This window comes from Stegodyphus dumicola, chromosome X1 (genome assembly GCF_044657685.1).
Source record: "Stegodyphus dumicola isolate Sdum_Otavi_A_Nest chromosome X1, ASM4465768v1".
Lineage (NCBI taxonomy): Eukaryota > Metazoa > Arthropoda > Arachnida > Araneae > Eresidae > Stegodyphus > Stegodyphus dumicola.
Genome location: NC_140780.1, coordinates 176,260,564 through 176,284,086, shown reverse-complemented (window position 1 = coordinate 176,284,086; position 23,523 = coordinate 176,260,564). Strand labels below are relative to the sequence as shown.

The 23,523-nt window shown below is 33.2% G+C and overlaps 1 protein-coding gene across 5 annotated transcripts in view; it reads right to left on the bottom strand.

Annotated features, from left to right (window-relative positions):
• The window catches only part of LOC118198324 (uncharacterized), a 408,445-nt gene that overhangs the window by 297,737 nt on the left and 87,185 nt on the right, over positions 1 to 23,523 (bottom strand). For all 5 annotated transcript variants that reach the window (XM_085808315.1, XM_085808318.1, XM_085808319.1 and 2 more), the window contains exon 2: positions 10,551 to 10,655. In XM_085808315.1, coding sequence (XP_085664441.1) covers positions 10,551 to 10,610 — 60 coding nt within the window. In that variant the 5' untranslated portion in view covers positions 10,611 to 10,655. The remainder of the gene's footprint in view (positions 1 to 10,550; positions 10,656 to 23,523) is intronic.

Sequence of the window (23,523 nt, the reverse complement as noted above, 5' to 3'; positions counted from 1 at the left end):
ACAAGCTTCCTCCAATGGTTCTAATCCGTTGCAACGATCTGCCAATGATTGATTTTTAAAGTCTTGAGATCATCAAAGTGTTAATTATACTGATAAAACTGACCTGAGAGGCTGAAGATTTTCTCCAGTTTTATTTGACAATAATGCACGACTCATGACTAGATAAAGGCAGTCATGTCATTCAGGGGATTAAGAGATTGAGTGACAAACAGTCTTAAAAAGTACCTATCAAAATACTTTTTCTTTTCATAAAAGATCTTTACAGAATCTTGCCGAATTTAATTTCTAGTTTCAGTGGCAGGCCTCAGCATTAGAACACAAAAAACTCACAACATTATTTGCATAAATTAGCAATGAAAAGCATTTATATATATATTTTTTCAATTAACATAATTGTGTATATATATTTTAACAAACATGTATATACATAAAAAAGCAAAATTAAAGTTAAATTAATTAAAAAAATGTGCAAACATATAAAAGATTTAATTTACGAACTAATCTACAATATCATTTAAATTCAGATAGCATAAGTAAATCAAGTGCAAAACCAAACCATGAAAATAAATTCACCAATTTAGCAAATTAAAATTAATCTAAATTTTTTTAAAAAAAAAATGCATAAGTGAATGAATTTTTCATGCAGGCAGGGGTAAAAGTCAAAACCAAAAGTAAATACATAGTGAAGATTGTGCAAAAAGAAATACCAATAAAGTGGTACCTTGAGAAATTAGCAATTAAAAATTAAATACCAATAATGAAGTATTTCGAGAAATAAGCAATGTAAAGTCTAGTATTAAATTAAATTTTCCAGAAAAATTAATTTAGAAACCAATGCATTTTAGAAACCCTTGTCTACAGAAACCTCCCTGACACGGATATGCATATCAATCAAAAAGAAACTAAAAAGAATTAATTCATAATTTATTAAAAACAAATATATACTTAAAAATATAATTACATATATAGAAAATACTTAAATACTACATAAAAAATACTTAAGAGCAAGTAAATAGTAAGTTTTAATTCTAACTTACCTACCATATTAGCGTTGGGGTCTCCAAAAGTATTTCCTAAGTGATGTAAGTATGTTCTGCAAATTATATAGATGGCACTAATGTAAATAAAGTTGAGTGCCAAGCTGCTATCTTTGTTTTATTAAAAATTTTGTAAACTTTAATATAAAAATATTTAAATAATATAAATCTAGAAAAAATCAAATAATATCCTAAAAGTATGTAAATCAAGTTTTAATTTTAACTGACCAACTATTTATGGTAGGGAGTATAGTAGCTGAGCCAATCAATAGATGTAAGTTTGCTCTGCAAATATTATAAAAAGAGTACTCTAATTGAAGTAAAGTAGAGTTAAGTGGTTATTGTGAATTAATAAATGTAAACTTGTTTGTAATGTTAAATGTGTGTTCTGTTGCAAAATTGTGTAAATAATGCAAATAATAACGTTAAGTGAAAAAATTATTTTTTTGTGAAAATTGCAAATTAAAAAGTAATTGAGTAAAACTGAAATGTTTTAAAATTTTAAAATGTTTTAAAGTAAAATTAAAAAATTTAAATTTAAATTTAAAAAGTCTTAAAATGTCTTAAAAAAATTCCCCAAATTTTTTCAAGTAAAATTTAAATTTTGAAATGAATTCCTTAAAAAATTTTTATTATTTAATTTTAAGAAAGAAAATGTAAGTTAAAAAAGAAAATTTGCTAAAAAGTTGTTTAAGTTGCTTCGTTTTATGTGATAATACTTTCTCTTCAATTCTATAAACAGACATAATTTCTTCTTCAGTTACAAAGTTCCGTTTTTCAAGTCCTATAATTGCTGTGTGCTATGTGGTGTTTCAATGCTGCACTTAGCAAGAACGGACTTGACCTTAGCCCAAAACTAACCCGTGTCATTCTCAGCACTTCTCGTTCCATGTTCGTATCATCTTTATTCCACAGAAATTTGACAGCATCTCTCTCTTCCGGTGCTAATGCTATCTGCAAGAATGCACTTTCAATATCAGCTGTGATGGCGACCCTAATCAATCTGAACTTCAGAAATTAGGCCAACAAATCTGGCGTTAAATTCGGACCGGGGTTCAGACAGTCGTTAAAGGAAACGGAGTTTGCTACACTAGAAGATGCATTAAAAACAATTCTCATTTTTGTAGTTAATTTATCTTCACGAATTACTGCTTGGTGAGGCATATAATAAACTTTATTTTCAGACATACGGGAATCGACCTTTTCGGCTATTCCTTCTGCAACATGCTTCGAAATGATTTCCTTATGCTGATTAAGAAAGGAAGAATTTCTCTTAAATTTATTAACTAATTTTTGAAAATGTCCTTCGGCAATGGCATAGTTATCGGATAAAAATTCAACATTTTCATTCCACGGAAGACTGACTTCATAGCAACCATTAACCATTTTTATAGAGCTTTCGAATTTCCTTAAAACCTCATCATCTTTAAAATTATCATTGCACGCAATTCCCAAACTTTCTAAATCAAATATTTTCTTTAAAATCTCCATTTCTTCTATGTTTTCATCGCTATAACTTTCCTACAGTTCGATCTGATTGAGGCGCCAGATTCGTTGAACACATACCAAAGTTCCATTTCCATTCCTGCTAATGATCTTGACATTCGTTTTACTTTCCCAGTAACGATACTCCAAAAATAATCTGAACCAATTAACAACAATATTCTTAAATTTTCAGAATCTAATTCATCTGACACTTGTATTTTCATCTGTTTACAATAACCACTAATTTCTCTACCAGGTGCTTTAACTATAGCTTCGGAAATAAAGGGAGTTTCGATAGCTTCTAAGGTTATTACTTCCTTCGAATTATAAACACTTCTCTAATTTACCTTCACACGATTACTCATTGTTTTTTCTGCTTTGGAACCAAAAACAAAAATACTTAAACGTTCCTGACATATCACTTCTAACTTTAATTTACGAGATATCTGTTTATCAATAAAAGTTCTTTCACTCCCTGTATCTAATAAACACTTAAATCGCACTTCCTGTTTTCCCTTCGTTAGCATACCTTTGGCTGTCAGCAAATATATGTTGCAACCCTCTCAATTTGAAACAGAATAATTTAATGTATGATTTATATCGCTGACATCAATCTTTATTTTGTTTATTTCATTTCCCGATAAGCCTTTTGTCACTGATCCCTCCTTGCAAATATAATGGCCATGTTTTTTACCGCACTTCTTGCACCGTATTTGATCATGGCAAAATCTAGAAACATGAGTTTTTTTTTAAACAATTAAAACAATATCCAAGACATAATAAACTAGCCTTCCGTTCACTTATACGTAAAGGACATTTATTGATCGTATGTTCATCAGTAGAACAAAATATACACGCATTTTAAATTGTAGTAGCATTTAATGCCGCTGCTGTCGGTAGACGTTTAGAATTCTCATATTTCCTGAACTGGGAAATTTTCATTTTATCGGCTTCATTTACCTTCTGAAATAAAAATGTTTTCTCACATGTTTCTATTTCCCTTTTTAAGAAACCGGAGTAATTTTGAACAATTCCATGAGTCTTCTTCATTAACAGAACGATTATATTCTAATAAGATATCTTCAGGAATTAATTTTATTAAAATTGCAAAAAGAATTCCACCGTAATTATTTAGTTCTATTCCTGCTGTTTCGAGATTTCGAATCTGAATAGTAATTGTGTCATGTAACTGTCTCAGTTCCTTTAAGTTCGAACATGATTTCACAGGAGTTAAGCCTAAAAGTTTGTTTACATGTCAACGTACAATAATTTCGTTTTTACCAAATCGCTCTTTTAATAGTTCAACAGCTAAATCGTGATTATTTTGCATTAATGTCAATCCTTGTATGCATTTTAATGCGGAATCCTTTAAGAACGATTTTAAATAGTTAAATTTATCAATTTTTGATAACTGTTTATTCTCATGAATTGCACCTTCAAATTGTCCACCGAAATCCCTGCCAGTTTTCATATTTGCTGTCGAACAGTTCTATTTTTAATTTTCTCAGTTTAACATTAGGATAATTAATAATGACCCCTTCTTCAGAAATTCTAGAGGATTCATTGTGCGCATCAATTTTACTTTCATTTTCATGTTTATGCTTAGTGTCTTTCTAGTTTCGATCTGGAACTTGTAATCTTTTCGCGGTATTCCTGGCTTGTCAGAACATTAGCTTCAAGCATTTCTAAATCACTTATAATGCTTTCTATGGTAGAATCTAACTGATAGATCTGATTAGCTCTTTCTTCTAACTGGTATTTCAAATCATCCAAATCGTCATAATCAATACTGTCCCCTTTTAATGTGTCATTTATTTTATTCTCAATTTTAGTTAAAATAAAGAAATTTGAATAGTTTTTCTTTTACTCCTCTAATTCACTAGGCTGTGCCAATTTCAATTACTATAGCTCCCGGGTTTCAACACCATAAAACAAAATCGGATATAAATCTTACTTGGTTCTTGATCTTCTGAAGCTTCTAAAGAGAGTAATTGAAAATTACTTAGCTTTTAATCCCTTATTGACACATTATAATGAAGGACAATTCACTTGACAAGACACATCTTGAATATCTAGCTACATTTAACTACATTCTAAAAATAAAAGTAAACAAATCAGTTTTAAATAGGTCTCACTAATGCCCCTATCGGCTGAGTTAGCAACACCACTTAATTTGACTGCATGAGAACAATGCATTTTTTTGCATTTGAAATTCTTGAGTACAATTTCTTTCTGCACACCAGGTAATGTTACTTTAAGTTACACATAAGTGAAACTTTGTAATGCTTATGCTTTACAGGACTACTTGAAACTAGGTATAAGTATTTGATTTCTGGATTTCTTTTGTGAAAATAAATACCTTCTTGATGACTATGATGATTGCTTTTGAACTAACTAGACCAGAAGGCTATTTCATTAACTTCCTTCAGATTTCTTCCGATATGAGTTTTATTGCATAACTGCTTTAGAAAATTATACCATCCATTCTAAAGCACATATCTATTCTATAATCCATACCTAACGTGCATATCCACAAGATGTAAAGGAAAGCCTGCATCCACCTTTATTTTGGCAGATGTTTAATTGATACAGCAGCAGGCCTAGACTGTGCACAACTGATATATCTCTCTATACTCCGAATGCCAGATAATTAACTAATATGTTGAGGGAACCCAGTAGGAAATTAAGGAAACTTTTGAGTTTAATTCCACAGTATGACAGAAAATTGAGGAGGTTCACTTAAAAATTATTCTTAAGTTAAAGATCGATAAGGTCGTAAATGCAAATGGCGACAAACCTGAATCAATCTCTGAAAGTTTCAAGTTACCAAAATTATCTTTACCCACATTTAGCGGAAATTTAACAGAATGGATAACATTTAACACTCTGAGCGTTACGAGTTTAGCCATGAAATTTCAAAGTTCCTCAAAATGTCGTGAATAAGTGGTATTTTCTTGATTTTAATTAAAAAATGAATCTCTCATTTTGTATCTTGATTCCTTTTCTTCCAATATACATGCAAACCGAACTCAAATACATTAAAAGCCAGCAGAAATTTTCATTTGTAACGAATATAGAAGGAAGCCTTTTATACGGAATTTTCTGGCCATAACCCTGAGAGGGTTAAAGATTTATTAAACGCTAGTGCGCTTAGTTCGCAACAATCCAAATCTTTCTGGAGCTAAAAAATTACAATATTTAAAGAGTTCTTTGGAAAATGATGCTTATCGCATTATTCAGTCATTGATCAAAATTTCAGTATTGCTTGGAATTTACTAGAAGAGAGATTTTCTATTAAAAGAGAATAGATATTTGCTTTTATTAAGAGATTTCTTAACATTTCACAAATACAAATGGAATCTGCATCCTCAATATTTAGTAGATAATGTAAACGGAATAACTCACTCATTGGAAATATTAGATCAAAGGATAGATAAGTTTAGTGATACTTTGTTGATGTATATTATTTTGCAAAAGCTTGATGATTCGACAAAGTTGTGGTGGGAGCATCAATTAAAAAAAGACGAAATACCAAAGTTGAATGACTTTTAGAATTTTTGAAGAATTACGCTAGAACATTACAGAACAGTAAATCTTTAATTAGTAAAACGAAAAATCAGATAAACCAGTGTATAATAAGGTTACTTCTCTAATTACTAATTCTACTTTCTTATTTTGTAAAGATCATTGTTTACACAGGTGTTCGAATTTTTTTTTAATTTACCAGTGCAAAAATGAATAGAGTTTGTTAAGACTAATAAACTTTGTTTTAATTGCTTGTCTAATGTCCATAAAGTTAAAATGTGTAAGAGTGCAAATACTTGTAAGCATTGTTTTAAGCATCATCATAGCATTTTGAATTTATAAAATAATTTCAAACCAAAAAATGCATCTAGATTCCCTTCACCGGAAGCACAAGTGTTTGTTCCGAAATCACAAATTAAAACAGAAAACAACTTGAGTGAGGTTTCTCCAAATGTTTGTGCAAACATCTATGAAAATCACCATTTTGGAGTTCTTGCTAATGGTAAGCGTAGTCATGTACTTTTGTGTGCTGCTTAAATTAAGGTTCAAAACTCAAAAAATGACTTCATAAATTGTAGATGTTTACTAGATTCAGGTAGTGAAAAATCATTCATTCGTCGGAAAACAGCTATCAATTTAGGATTGAGCGTAAAGGATTCGAAGATATTAGTGTAATGCTTAGGTACTTTCAATACAACTACTACTGGAGAAGACTTGTTGTTTACACCTCATTTTCACACTAGTTACAGAATTTTAACGTCCGCTTACATAATAGACAAAACTACAGGAAACATTCCAAGTGTAACATTACCTTTGAATTTATATGAAAGCTTCCAAGATTTAACTTTAGCAGATCCTACATTTCATGAATCGGGAGAACTTGATATTTTGCTAGGAGTTAACATATTCCTTACTTTAATCAATGGAGAGGTAATTAAAAGGGGCAAAAATCTTCCATTTGCATTTTGTTCTAAGTTAGGATGGATAATTGCTGGAACTACACATTTTGAATTCCCAAACCGTAAGCAGGTTTCAGTCAATACACTAAACGTAAACACGGAGGAATTAGTTAAATCATTTTGGGATTTGGAACAAATTCCCACATCGAAACCTTTAACTAAAGAGGAAAGATTGTGTGAAAACCATTTTGTGGAAAATCACGTCCGTAGTGAAAATGTTCGTTACTCAATAAAATTGCTATTTAAGCCTAAAAGAAATGAGTTAGGCAATTCCAGATCATCAGCCTTGCGTAACTTTCTTAGTCTGGAACAAAAACTAATAAAAACTTCTGAAGTATATCAACAATATAAAGACTTCATGTCCAAATATTTATCACTTGGACACATGGAAGAATTACCCGATGATAATCTAGATAAAGTAAATTTTCATTATCTTATACCTCATCTTCACATGCTAAAGGAATCAAGCCTTACCACAAAACTACGCGTCATTTTCAATGCTAGTGCCAAAACTACATCAGGGATATCACTTAATGACATGCTAATGAATGGTCCCAAAGTACAAGATGACTTATTTACTATTCTTTTGAGGTTTAGATGCTATCCCATAGCTACTACTAGTGACTTATTGAAAATGTATCGACAAGTTCAAGTTCATGATGAAGATCATGATTACCAAAAGATATTGTGGAGAGATGATCCATCGAAGCCGATTAAAACTTACAGGCACTACTTCAGCTTCATACCTGGCTACTCGCGTACTCAAACAACTAACAATTGACGAAGGAGCTAAATTCCCAAAGGCAGCTGAAATAATATTACATAATTGTTATATTGATGATGTTCTATTTGGTTCAGACACAGTAGACAACACAGCAGAGTTAATTTCCCAACTGAGTGGACTTTACAAAAAGGTTGCTTTCAATTGCATAAATAATGTACAAATGATCACTCGATTTTAAAAACTGCATTGAATTCTCAGAAAGCTAATTCTTCATGTACAGTAGTTAATACTAAATCAATAAAATTATTGGGTTTGGAGTGGTATCCAACACAAGACCAGTTTACTTGTCACTGAAAATCTTGAAAACAGAGAGCATTCTATAAAAGAATGATTTTGTCTTCTATTTCGAAAATCTTTCATCCACTTGGTTGGTTAGCACCTTTCATAATTGCAGCAAAAATCGTGCTTCAGGATATGTGGTAATTACAAATCTCGTGGGATGATCCCTTACCAGATGAAATCAATCAACGATGGAAAATCTATTGTAAAGATATTGCAAATCTTGAATGCATTTGTATTCCTAGGAGAGTATTATTGCCCAAAGCAATGTAGAACTTCATTGTTTCTGTGACGAATCAGAGAAAGCTTATGCCGAAGTGATTTATTTAAAGTCTACAAATAATTCAGTTTCGGTGCAGCTACTAACATCAAAAACTCGTATAGCTCCCCTGAAAGTAATCTCTATTCCTCGTTTAGAACTCCGCTCTGCAGTTCTATTAGTGCATTTGGTTCAAGCTCTGCAGAATTCCTTGCAAATTTATGTTGACAATATTTACGCATGGAGTGATTCAATGATAGTTTTGTCATGGATATAATCAGAACCCACATACTCGCAAACTTTCGTAGCCAACCGCGTTTCAGAAATTCAATCAGTCTTACCATCATCGTATTGGAATCACATAAAAGGGAAGGAGAATCCAGCTGATTGCACATTAAGAGGTCTTCTGCCTTCAGAGCTTTCTACTCATGACTTGTGGTGGACAGGCCCTCAGTGGCTTAATTCAAATACTATTCCGTTCTCTATCAACTTACCATTTACAGAAGAGTCTTAAAAAGAACAACGGGAAAATGTTTCTTGTTCAATTGGAGCAGTCGCTTTGCAAATTCCAGTCCTTAATGAAGTTTTGTCATTCTTGAAACTTAAAAGAATCATCACATGGTGTTTTCGGTTTGCGAATAATTCAGCTAAATCTACCACAACAAGGATTAAGGTTACCTTAAAACCGAAGAATTGCAATACGCTAGAAATACATTTGTTAGAGTAGTTCAAAGGGATGAGCTTTTTAATGAATATAATCTTCTGAAGAAGAACCAACCGTTAAACTCAAATAGTAAGATCCTTTCTTTGAACCCTTTTATCGATGAGAATGGACTTATACGCGTTGGAAGAAGATTAAGACAATCCAATATCGCGCAGGACAGAAAATATCCTATTTTGTTGTCCAAGAAACATCACATAACCCATGTTATAGTGAATCATTTTTATGAATCCCATCTTCATGCTGGCCCCCTGCTATTGCTGTCAGTGATTAGAAGAGCATATTGGATAATCCACGTTAGGTCAGTTATAAGACAACACATTTTCAAATGTGTGAAATGTCATCGTGTACGAGCTAAGACATCTACTCAGATAATGTCTGACTTACCATCCTCTAGAGTCGTTCCATCAAAGGTTTTCTCCAAGGTTGGAACTGACTACGCCGGGCCATTTCAAGTGAAGCCCAGGCAAGGCCGAGGAGTAAAACCAATGAAATGCTACATTTGTGTATTCGTGTGTTTTACTACAAGAGCTATACATATTGAATTAGTATGTAATCTAACATTAGAATCATTTATTGCCACTTTGAAACGCTTTGTATCTCGAAGAGGAAAACCAATGAAAGTGTTTCCTACCTCAGATAATATTGTATGTATCATGAAGCTCAAAACTGCTAATGGAATTTTCAAAAGGCCAATTCACAAACTTAGTGTTTTGCCTAAGTTTTTTTCCTAAAGCATTATAACTTTGTACTTTGCTTTAAATATAATTAAGTTCCTGAATTGTATCAAGGCTTCTGTGCATCTGTTTTGAGGACAATTTAGCTTAATTTCAAAATTTCATATTATGTTTTCTTGTGAATATTTTAATGACACATTTTTGCATAATTTAATATTGTTATGATAATTTCATTTTGAAAAAGCTTATTAGATTTGAAACGATGTTTCAACGGCGAGCGGAATGTTTCAGCCACCAGAGCTCTGCATGTCTGTGAGATATTATTTCGCAATGCGCAGCTCGCATTTTGCTTGTGCATTCTTGCAAACACTAATTGTAACCTTCTTGCTTTACTTTTTGCTGTGTTGTGTTCTAAAGTTGAAACGGCTGAATAAAGGTTAAACTATAGTCCACTTGCATTGATGTATTCTTATGTTTATTACTTTTAATTTAAGATACCGCTACGCTACATTATTTTGTGAAGTGTAAAATGTTAGATTTCAGGTTTTAAACAAAAACAAATTTTTCTAATTTAAAAATAAGAAACTGAGAATTTTTGCATCATTTAAAACATTTTTGTAATTGGAAGTATGTGTCTACAACCAATGGTTTTAAAAATAAAGCCAAAGTAAGGACTTTTTCAGACATGATGTATACTTGTACATAGTGTAGAACAGCATTTTACAAAAGAAATAATTAGCCTTAAGGAATCTTATCAATCTGAAAACACATATATCTCTTCACAAATGCACAAATAAAAAAAAAATAAATAAAAAAATACACACCTTTTTTGGTTCAGAGAAAACTGGTTGAGATTCTTCAAATTCTTCATTAACAAACATCATAATGACAAGACTCTCAAATCTGATATCTCTCACTTTCAAAATTATCTGCAAACAGAAATAAATTAGGGTATTGATAAAAATAAAAGTTTAATCATGAATAAAATAATTATACCATGCAAGAATGTATGCATTAGAAAATCTATTGCATACTGAACAGTGTGAGGATTTTTAACCCTTTCTAGCCCCCATGAGCAAAAAAATAAACTACTCACAAGCTTAACACAAAAGAAACACTCAATGCCTGTGGTTACACTGTTATATACCATTAATCTTGGTTTTCAGTATGAAATAAAAGTTCCATATTTATGTTCTTCTTTAACTTTATTCACTAGAAACACTGATTAACTCATTGGAACAGGGTGATACGTACCTGCATCCAGTGCAACTTGTGAAGCATAATAACACAAAGTCATGGTGTCAGATTTTTGGAACTGCTGGAAACTGAAACAAGATCAAAAACTTCAACAGCTGAACAATAGGAATTCCATTCAATTTGTTCTTAGTGAAGGAAATTCAAAAGTCAAAAAGAATTCTGAAGTGCTAAATGAAGGAAGAGCAGATGTTGAAGAAAATGCAATTCAAGGTCAAAGTTCAGAAAGCGGACCAGGAAGTCCTACATTTCTGAAAACAGGAAAACTGGGCAGACCAAGAAAAATCTATCAGCAGAAACATGCTAATTAAGTAAACTCCAAAGTTTTATAGATTCAGAAGCTGTAGAAGAAGCTTTATCAAGACCAGATGCAAATAAACGCAGAATAGCTATTCAAGAATACAATTCCTTGGCGAAAAGCACTACATGGGAATTAATCAGTTGGGCATAAAATAGAAAATCTACTAGATGAAAATGGGTATTCTGAATAAAGCAGAGGACACAGTCAATCGGTACAAAGCCAGACTTGTCACCAAAGGATACTTGCAAAAGTATGGAATAGATTAGGAAATTTATTCACCAATAGTTCACTACAACTTTATATGAATGCTGCTTGCTTTAGCTGCCGAATATGATCCGAAAATACATTAAATGGATATTCAAACAGCTTATCTTCACAGGATAACTGATGAAGAGATTTTCATGTCTCAACCAGAAAGTTTCATAACTTCTGATGGCAAATTTTGTAAGCTGTAAAAGTCAATTTACGGAATTAAGTTAGTAAGTCGAATGTGGAATCTAAAATTAGATGAAACTTTGTGAAAGCTCAAATTATAAAAATTAATGTCAGGTACCTGTATTTATGTTCAAAAATGAACAGATGACTGAATAATAATCACAATATATGTACATGATTTGATAATTCTAACCAAGAGCGAATCATCCATGATACACATTAAGAAAACACCCAGCAAAACTTTTGAAATGAAATTTTGGTACAAGAAAACAGTCCAACAATATTTAGGCATTATCAAATTAAATAAAAATAGATCAATTAGTAAAATTCAGTACATAAATTAACACTAGGCTAAATATGGTATGCAAGCATGTATGCCTATATCAACACTGTTAGATTCTAACATTAAACTATGCAAATCATCAATAATCACCAAAGAAAATGAACGTGTAGACAAAAATAAGTAGCAATCTTTAATCAGATCTTTAATTTACTAGCTATATCCACACGACCTGAAATTGCAAATTCTGTTAGTATACTTAGTCAATTTAACAATCACCTGAAATACTTTCATTGTATTCAAGCAAACACATACTATGAATCCATGTTTAACATCAAAATAGGTGATCATTAAACAAATAAAAGTCTTAAATGTTATGTAGATACAGACTGGGCCGAACATAACATCATTTAGTGGCTATCATTTATCTCTCAACATAATATCAATTAGTGGCTATGGTTTCATATTAGCAAGAAACCCAATTTCCTGAAAATCAATCATATCATTTAGTGGCAAGCAACGCATTGTAGCGGTTTAAGTACTAAAGCAGAGCACATAGCATTAATTGAAGCTTCAAAAGAAGTGATGCACTTCCATTTGCTATTAAGAGAGTTAGATTTTTCAGAGAAGACAGCAGAAGCAACTGTGTTATAGAATGACAATCAAAGTGCACAGTATTTAGTGAAAAATGCAGGCCATCACTCTTGAAAAAAACATATTGATACTTGTTTTCATTACATTAGAGAGTATATAACAAAAAAGAATCTGGCATTAAGTAAGTGTCAAAAGCAGAAATGTCCGCCAATACTTTAATGAAAAATCTTGGCAATACACAGAGAATACATGAGCAGAACATACATGGAAAACTTCTGAATCTATTAGAACTTGAAATTTAACTAATGAATGCTTTTTTTGTTTTATTCTCTTTTGAGCTCTAAGAGGAAAAGGGAAATTTGCATTTCTCCTTTGTCGCTGTGCAGTGCTGAAGATGCACAAGTTCAATGATATACAGTTCCTTTGCAGAAGCCAATGAGGTGTTGTAAAGAGAGAAGTAGAGGGCGCTGCTTGGCAGTAGCGTAATGCATGTAAGTAGAAACGAAATGTCGTTTGATTAGGCAACATGATTTCTGTGAAGGTAGTCTGCCTAACAATAGGACAATTGTAAATATGTAAATATAACAAATAATAAATAGCATTAGAAAAACTGAACCATCGGATGTTTTGTACTTGCTCTATGGGCTGCCATGGATAAATGCAGGTTCGTCATAATGGTGCATCTTACGGAAATGTTTGGATTTGTTAAAGTGAACTTCACGAGGAAGTATGTGTCCAGACCATGCCCTAGGTAAGAGCATGATTATTATTAAATTTTGAATGTGTTTGATTTGAATTTTGATAATTTGCAGTCTTGGGTACATTTGTGTATTAACGCGAAATAATGGCAGAACTAGATAGATTAAAACGAAAGAGAACCGCATTGAGAATGGTAGTATCTAAACTATTAAAGAAAGTCGAGAATAGCTTAGCAAAGAAAGATACAGATGAATTATGCGAATAGCATGAATTATTAATAGAAAAGAAAAGTAATTTGAAAGAATTAGACGAGGCAATTCATTCCGTAATTGAGATAGATTCTCTAGAAGTGGATGTAGTTAGTTCTGAGGAATATCAGGAAAAATGTTCTCGAGCTATTAAACGAATTAATCGAATGTTGGAAGAGGATAAAATAAGTATTAAAGATCCTGAACAAAACTTGGTTAGACTGCAAAATGTACAAAGTACGGTAAAACTTCCAAAACTAGTTTTAGAGAAATATTCAAGTGATCCTGAAAAATTTACGGAGTTTTGGAACAGTTACGAAAGCACTATAGACAACAACGAAAGTCTTAGTAAGATAGAAAAATTCGCATACTTGAAAACATTACTTACAGGTGCTGCGAGTAATGTAGTATCTTCATTAGAATTAAATGCAAAAAATTACGATGAGAGTATAAAAACTTTAAAGGATAGATTCGGGAAAAAAGAAATAATAATTAGTCAATTCATGAACAAACTGTTAAATTTAGAACCAGTAAGGAATTCAAATAATATTAAAGCTTTACGTAGGTTATATGATGAAATCGAAATTGCAGTTCAGAATTTGGAAGCGCAAGGAGTTACGAAAGGTTCATTTGGTCAGTTATTAATACCTGTGTTGTTAAAAGCTATTCCAGAAGAGTTCGTTCTGGAATGTAATCGAAGGAAAAACCCAAATGAAGAAATTAATGTATCTAACTTGTTGGACTTCATAAAGCGGGAAATTGAATGTCGTGAAGCGTCGAGTTTATTGACACGAGATAAAAGAAATACCTTGCCTCCACGTTTCGAACATGCTAAGTCTGATTATAAAAAAATTCACAGAAATGTACCTACGGCTGCCAGTTTCAATGCTGTTGATAATCGTGCATGCATCTTCTGCGAAAAGTCCCATAATTCATTTTCTTGTGACAAAAGCATTAAAGAAAAATTGTGTAAGTTACGTACTGAAAATAGATGCTTTATTTGTTTTCGAAAATATCACATTTGGAAATCGTGTAGGAATAAAACTAACTGCTTAAAATGCGGGTTTAAGTCGCATCATGAATCACTATGTACGAGTAGTTCAAATCGTAACAAAGTGCAAACGGCTTCAAATCAAAACATAAAAGAATTGTGCGAAAGCTCGCGAGATAATTCAGTAGATGAAACACAAAACTCCCCAAAAGAACACACGCTTTCTGTTGTTCCTTGTGATAAATCATTGAAGAAAAATACTTTATTGCAAACCTGTTCAGTGTTAGCTCATTATGACGGAAGGTCAGAGTTAACTAATTTAATTTTCGATTGTGGTGCTACACGAAGTTTTGTTCATATTAGTGTAGTTAAGAAATTAAACTTAAAATTTGTTGGAGAAGAAACATTGTCTATTTATTCTTTCGGAATGAAATACGCAGTACCTAAAACATATAAGGTTGTGGAATTCTATGTTTCGGATGCGAAGCAAAAGAACAAAATAAAAATCAGCTGTCTCGTCATTGACGCCATAACGGCTGCGCATATGACCACGCCGTCAAAACAAACACTAAAAATGATAAATGAGTGCAAATTACGAATTGCTTGTTTATGTAAAGGAAGCGTTGGAATTCTAATAGGTGTGGATTATTACTGGAAGATGGTAAGGGGGGAAAAGATTCAATTAGGAAAGGAAATTTATGCGATTTCTACTATGTTTGGATGGGTCCCAGTTGGCCTTCAAGATAAAGAGAGCGAAATAGTATCTCAAAACACGGCAATAGTAAACCTTTCTTCTTGCGTAACTGATTCATTGCGATCGTTATGGACTTTAGATTTGATGGGCCTTACCGATGACTCAGCGATTTCTAACGAGGTGAGAGAAATGGTTCACAGCTTTGAAAAGGAAATACGGGTAGAAGGTAATAGATACTATGTCAGCTTATTATGGAAATCAGAAGCAGGGCAGTTAGAAAATAATTTCGGAGTAGCATTAAGACGATTTGAAAGTCTTAAAAATAGACTTATTAGAAATCCTGAGATTTATCAGCAGTATAAATCTGTAATTGAAGAGCAAATGAAGGAGGATATAGTTGAGAAGTGTTCAAAGGAAAAAACAGAGGCATCGTATTTTATGCCGCACAGGGAAATAATAAAACCTAAGGAAACCACAAGGTGTAGGATTGTTTACGACGCGAACTCTTCTAGAAATAAAGGTGTAAAGTCCTTAAATGATTTTTTAGACATTGGACCTAGTTTGATCCCCGTGGCTTTAGACATAATTTTAAAATTTCGGAAGTATGAAATTGCTTTCAGCGGAGATTTAGCTAAGGCCTTTTTAATGATAGGAATCTTAAAAAAGGATAGGGAATATTTAAAATTTCTTTGGTTAGGGAATAGTGAGGAAAAATATAAAGTTTTAAGGTTTAAACGTCTTCCATTCGGACTTTGCTGTAGTCCAGCAATTTTAGCGATGACGATAAAATTCCACATTAAAAAATATAAAAGCACAAATCCAGAAAGTTATGAAATGTTAGATTCCTCGTTATATGTAGACGATTTATACTACGGTGCAGACACTATTGAAGATGCATGTCGATTATCCTCAGATGCGGTTAAGATTTTTAAAGACGCTGAGATGAATTTGAGAAAATTAAGGTCAAATTCCGAGGAACTTAATTCCTGGTGGATTGGAAAAGGTTATAACATAGAACCAGCTAAAGAGTCAAAATTTTTGGGCATGATCTGGAACTCTGAAGCAGATAAGATCAAGTTGAATTGAGGATTTTTAGGAAATTTATCCCATGACAGTGCTGAGGCCACAAAAAGGACTATTCTCCAAATGGTGGCCAAAGACGATCCAATTGGTGTGTTTCAACCCTTTGTGATGAAAATAAAAATTCTGTTACAAAAAATTTGGATATTAGGTGTGGACTGGGATGATACCCTTCCATTAGAAATAGTAAAGGACTGGAGTCGCTGTCAAGCTGAATTAAAGGTGTTGGAGGAGTTTTCTCTTCCGAGAAAATATTTTGGTAGTAGTGAAAAATCTCATGTTAGCCTTCATGTATTTGCTGACACTAGCCCTAAAGCGTACGGCGCAGTAGCATACTTTAGATACCTTGATTCAGAAAACATTATTTGCACCAGTTTCATTACCGCAAAGGGTCGCGTAGCTCCACTCAAGACTATGACTCAACCTCGTTTGGAGTTGATGGCTGCTTTAGTAGCCGCCACATTGTCTATGTATTTGACAAAGCTGTTTTCTGAACTGTGTCATCAAAAGTTTCTTTGGAGTGATAGTCAAATAACTATCTACTGGATAAAAGGATGTGCAAGAAACTGGAAACCCTTTGTATCAAACAGAGTTTCGGAGATTCAGTCACTCACGGATCCTGAATGCTGGTTTCACTGCAGTGGGAATGAAAACCCTGCTGACCTTTTATCTTGAGGAGAAAATGCCTTTAACCTTGTAAGAAGTTCAGGGACCTAGCTGGCTGTCTCAACCTGAAAGTGTTTGGCAAGTAAATCAACAGACCAACATCGACGAGGAGAGCGTTCAGAACGAAGCAAGGGTGCAAACATCTCTTCATGTTTCTGTTCAAGACGTAGAATCTTCGCCATTACTAGAGTTAACGTGATTCAGCAGGCTGCTGAAGGTGTATCGAATTACGGCTTATGTTATGCGTTTTACCAACAATATAAAACGAAATTCAGTGAAAGTCAAAGGTCCATTAAGCTCTGTTGAAATTTCGTGAGCTGAGCTCTATTGGGTAAAAGTTACACAGCGAAAATACTTTGCGAGAGAGATTCTAGATCTATCAAGTGAAAAATGCTTAGAACAGACATCGTCAATTTATTCACTTAACCCAGAATTGGATACCCATGATCCTCTGTGTTTAAAGGGCAGACTTCAATTCTCAGACTTTGCTTTCGAAGAAAAACACCCATGGCTGTTACCTTATAAAGATAGATACAGTGAACTAGTAATTTTTGAGTCTCATAACAAATTGTTTCATGCTGGAGTCGAAGCTACCTTAGCCGATATTAGAGAAAAGTTTTGGATCATAAAAGGACGCTAATTTGTCAAGTCCACGTTAAGTAAGTGCTTTTTTGTGTAAACGATACAAGGTGCGTGCCGGTACACAGGAAACCGCTCCTTTACCACCTGATCGTGTTCTTCAATCATCTCCATTTTCTGTAACAGGGCTGGATTACGCTGGTCCTTTTTTTACAAAGGACAGCAAGAATAAACATTATTTGCTTTTGTTTACATGTGCTACAACTTGAGCTTTACATCTAGAACTTGTCCCTTCTATGAGCGTGGAGAATTTCATGCTTGCGTTTCGCAGGTTTATTTCTCATCATGGATTGTGCTCAACGATATATTCGGACAATGCCAAGACATTCAAATGTGCTGATCTCGAGTTGCGAAAAATTTGGAAGTGTATTCAACATCCATCTGTACAAAATTTGTTTTCTTCCCATGGTATAACATGGAAGTTTATTGTGGAAAAAGGAGCATGGTGGGGAGGGTTCTGGGAAAGGCATTTTAAAACGATTAAAACTTGTTTAAGGAAAATAGTTGGACGTTCTAGTCTCTGTTTGAATGAGCTAGAAACAGTCTTCGTAGAAATCAAAGCCATAATTAATTCAAGGCCCATAACGTATGTCTACAATGACCCTTCAGAACCCTCACCGCTAACTCCTGCTCATTTCTTAATTGGTAAACGTTTACTTTCTCTTCCAGTTACAAGAGTGTGCAGAGAAGACCTGATTGGGTCTAGACATTCCTTGATCAAAAGGTATAAACATCAACAAACCTTGTTAAACCATTTTTGGAATAGGTGGAGGAAGGATTACTTGCTTTCTTTAAGATCTGTGAATTTATGTCCACCTACTAAAGTGTCTGGTCAGTTTAATGTTAATGACGTAGTCCTTGTACATGACGACCGTTTACCTAGGAATTTGTGGACACTAGGTAAGATAATAGAAACTTATCCTGGCAGAGATGGTCAGGTTCGTTCTTGTCTCATTAAAACTCAAACAGGTAATCTAAAAAGACCAGTACAATTGTTGTACAACCTTGAAGTGCATAATTAGTAGTAAAGAGTTACAGTGTAATAATTTGATTTGTTGTTTGCACATATATCATCTTCTGAGTATCTTTATTGATTTTTGCTAAATGTAGTTTAGTTTATATAATTATTGGGAATTTTGATTTAGTATAATGTTTCTTATTTAGTAATTACTTTATAAGTTGATTTAATGTGTTTAAACATTACTTAATTGTTATTTGTAATTTGATGTAGTTTATAGAGTATTCAAATGTTGTGTTTGATTTAGAAATACTGGTTTATTTTGTATTCGGTTTGTGTGAACTTAAAGAGTTCACAGGTTGGGAGTGCTGTAAAGAGAGAAGTAGAGGGTGCTGCTTGGCAGTAGCGTAATGCATGTAAGTAGAAACAAAATGTCGTTTGATTAGGCAACATGATTTCTGTGAAGGTAGTCCGCCTAACAATAGGACAATTGTAAATATGTAAATATAACGAATAATAAATAGCATTAGAAAAACTGAACCATCGGATGTTTTGTACTTGCTCTACGGGCCGCCATGGATAAATGCAGGTTCGTCACATGAGGTGTCTGTATGTGAAGACTGTGTGTCCTCCTGACATTCTGGTTACTGATGAGACCAGAGCAGTAATTCTCTTCAGCATGGTGCGGCAATTTGATGTATGGAATTCTGACATGGAATGGAACTGTCAAAGATTACAATGGAAATAGGAATTCAGCCCAACACAGCATTTATATGAAGTATCATATGGAATTGTTGCAACCAAGTACCTGCCAACCTACTATTCAAGTTTAATCACCTATTATCCAACTCCCGTTTTCTTCATCTTACGTTTATTCCTCACATGACATAGGTTCAAATATCCTGTTTATCAGTTTTTCTTTTTAAGCTCAAGCAAACCACATATTAAAGTTTGTTTTACTTACAGCACATATGCTCTTTCTGGTAAAGAACCAAGTTTCACACTAAAAACTCTCAACATTAAACAAAATTAAAATTCAAAATAAATAATGTTTCAAAAAGCAAAATGTGTGATATTAAGCTTTATTATTTTTTCCTAATTTCTAATAATTCAAATATATTTGTAGGGTTCTGAACTGTAAACTTGATAGACAACTGTTGACCACAGTTGTTCAAAGAGCCACATTGCAAAAAATGGTGTGTGCTGGTTTTTCTAAGTGTCTGGAAGAAATTTCATTTCTTGAGGACTATTTATTGTTGTTGTTCAGGTGATGGATATGTAAGGAGATAAGGCATTACGTCCCCCCCCCCCAAAAAAAAAAGAAAAAAAAAAGATGTTTGGTGTTTTATTAGAAAAATGTACTTATTCCAGATGAGCAGGAACACATGCTTTAACCCATGGAGAATTTTGGCAATTTATTAATAGCAACACTGACAAGCAAGCTGTATTATTTTGTTTTTCCCTTTTGGAAAACCATCTGAACCATTAACTCAGTACATAAATACCAATTAGACCAATGAGACAATACAATAATATATCAATATACCAATACAATAATATACCAATGAGACTGTAACTGACCAAAATGCGCACAAAAGTGATGTAATTAGCCCTGCTCAGGTCATTTACATTGCTCAATTAATTTATAAGGTATTTTCTCCCTCCTTTCAGCATGCTTTCATGGTGTAACGGCAGCACACGACGCATATTCAAGAAGTCCAGTTTCAAATCTCAATGAGGACACTGTTCATTTTTCATGAACTCCTGTTTCAGAAAAACCTATTGCTGGGACTCAAAACTGGACCTCTCGAATATGTGCTGAGTGTGCTATTGTATTATCAAGGCATGCTGGAAAGAGGGAGAAAATACCTTAAATACGCTCCCTTTTAAAGGGCGAGTGGGAATTACGAGACCCAAACGCAAAATCCTGGTGGTGATGACTTATTGTTCACCAACTTTTAGTTCAGGCACCACTGTAAAGTCATTAGGTTATTTTGAAGCAGGAGACACGAAAAATAAGCAATGCCCTCACCGGGACTTGAACCTGGACCTCTCGAATATGCATAGAGTATGCTACCATTGCATTATAATGGCATGCTAGAAGGAGGGAGAAAATACCTTATAACATCCAAATCTGTTTTGGGGTAGAATTTTGCTTTACTTCAGTTTATGTTCTTTTTACAGACATTAAATACAAGTTTTGTTTAAATAAAAATTTATAAGTGGATAAAATGTAGATTTTTGCAGAGAGCTAAAACTAGCATGGATAATAGCATTGATTTGATGTCTACACCACCAAAGACCCAGATGAGGGTACGGAAGAGATTATTACTCTGATAACAGGTTGGCTAGTAGTAAGAAAAATTTGAAAAAAAGGTGATGGAAAGAAAACATTCTGATGAATGTTCAGTATGGAATTTCATTCACTAGAGGCAAGGACAACTATAATTCTCTGTATGGAACACATAGAGAAGTTTAATAAAATGAAAGTATAAAATCTTTATTGTCACATCATTCAGAAGTAAACACCTCAATTATAAACAAAAATTAATAAACATTTTTCAATGACTGTCTTAAAAGTCCTATTGTAATCTAATACCAGCTTAAAAGGATGATGAAAATATGAATAAAATATTACAGAAAACTTTATTATATTGATAAAGAGATAAATACCTTATAATTGCTAAAAATTTTATCCTGCTCAATGCAGGTTGTAAGAACACATTTGAAAAATGAACAGCATTCTCTTCTCAAGCAATACAATTTCTTTGAAAATCAAAGACATGGTTGATGCTATTTTAATTGATAGTAACTGAGAATTTATAAAATTGTGTATTACTTTTCTTTTTTGCACATGTTGACGACAGTACCAATGTATGACCTTTCAAGATTGAGTAAGTTTTTCTTTTAAATTTAGTGTGTACGGAGTTAATATTTCACTACTGTCAAACAACTACTTTAAAATAGGCCTAGATCTCATCAGTTACAAATAAATTCATCAGTTCATTATTTTTTCATTTCCATTTAGCAAAACTGATAATTCAAAATAATTAAAGCATATTGATAATGCTAAGACTTTGCTTGAAAACATGTTATCACAGTATGTATTTCAAATAATATAATAATGATTTTCTGTTTCATTATAGTTTTCTGATCTTGCACATTACAGTCAATTAATTTCATCAATATTGCAGGATTATATTTATATATTTATATTGCAGGATGCTGTAAAGTAAGGAGTGAGGGAGTCATAGTTCTGAAAAGGAACATTAAGAGTGCTCTATAATAGTCTCCTTAGCCCTCTCTCTGATTCTTCTTGGTTACCTCCAGACTACCATGCAATGATTACCCCGAGTGCTAGAAGTAAATATGGCCAGTTTTCTACTGCAAAGTTTGCTTCCCCTCATCAAAGTGACTGCTAGCAATGTGCTACGAAAGCCGCAAGCATAGGACTTTTTTCCTTCAGGAAGTTCTATTAAGAACATAACTGCCACTGCTCTTCTCCTCTTCAGAGAATAACGTCACACATGCAGAGACTAAAAAAGGACTATTTCTGTTTTGTTCCATTTGTATCAGTCCAAGTGGTAAATACAATGCTTTAGAAGTTCACTGGGTTTCAATACCATAGGGTAATGCAGTCTCAGACAGGGAAAATAGCTATATCTGAACCAGATGACAGAATTTTTCCGACTGAATTTTCTTGCGACTTTTTATTACTGCTTTTTCCAAATTTATTTCGTTGAGGTTCATTTAAGGGGTTAAAGGGTACACGAGAGAGATGATGGGAATCCGTGACCTAGAACAACTGCCACACTTCTGAAGATAGCAAGATAATTCAGAAAAAGAAATACTGTCATCCTCCTTTTCTTCTGAAACATCAACACAAGACAACTGAAGTTGTAGTCTGTTTATTCAGTATATAATGTGACATGCTTTGAACCAATTACACAGTCTAGATTCCGAGATTTTTAAAAATATGCTCTAAATCTCTCCTCACTGTCCTTATTTTGTAAGCAAAAGGGCCTAACAGGATATAAACAAAAGAAATAACAAGCTCAGAGAGAAGCAATTAATAGCAAGATAATGATTTCATTTGGAAGAAAATTTTCTGGGAAAAGTTTAACTCTTAACAGAATTCAGTGACTCCATAGAAGTATAATATTTCAGATTTGATACTTCATGCAATGAACTTTAAAAGTGAAGTGATACACATTTCAGTGGGACTTTAAAAATATGGCACTATAAGTTGATTGACCCCATATCAAGGTGCTTAATACTATGGCAGAATTCCTCACTGCAATGAGTGGCAACATTTATCTTTGCTCTACAACTGCTGTACAATATATATGCATATGTGATCACCATAGTGCAAGGATTAAAAAACTTGAACTTTTCTGCCAAGACTTGCGACTTACTTCTCACCTTTTTTTGCCGGTTTGTGGCCAATGTCTAGCGGCAGCTCGTATGGATGTTAAAGTTTAAATATTTAGCCTTTTGCAAGATGTGCTTTCCTTTTTTTTAAGTGTTAAATAATGTTGATTTTAACTGTTGGCTGAAGTTTGTGATTCTTAAGCCTTTCTAATGACATACTGATGGAGTCTAATGGCGATAAAACATCACTATGTTTGGTAACCTAAAGAACAGCACTAGTGTATCCATATGGTTGCAGATATACCTGCCTTGAAAACTGGTTGCTATTTCACCCATGTATTTTGTATGGAAGATGCTTCACCACTTATAAAATCTTGTAGCCCAGAACTTATCATACACCTTACTCTGCATAGTCCTAATTTTATTGAAAAAAGAAGATGAATGAAGTATGCTGCAGTTTTACATGTTGCTGGAGGAAGTTTTTGAGCAACCCGGATGGATTTTGTGATTTCGCAGCAGAATAACATCAGTATGAATCATTCTCAAGAATATTTTGATGAAGGTTTTCATCAATTTGTGTGTCAGTG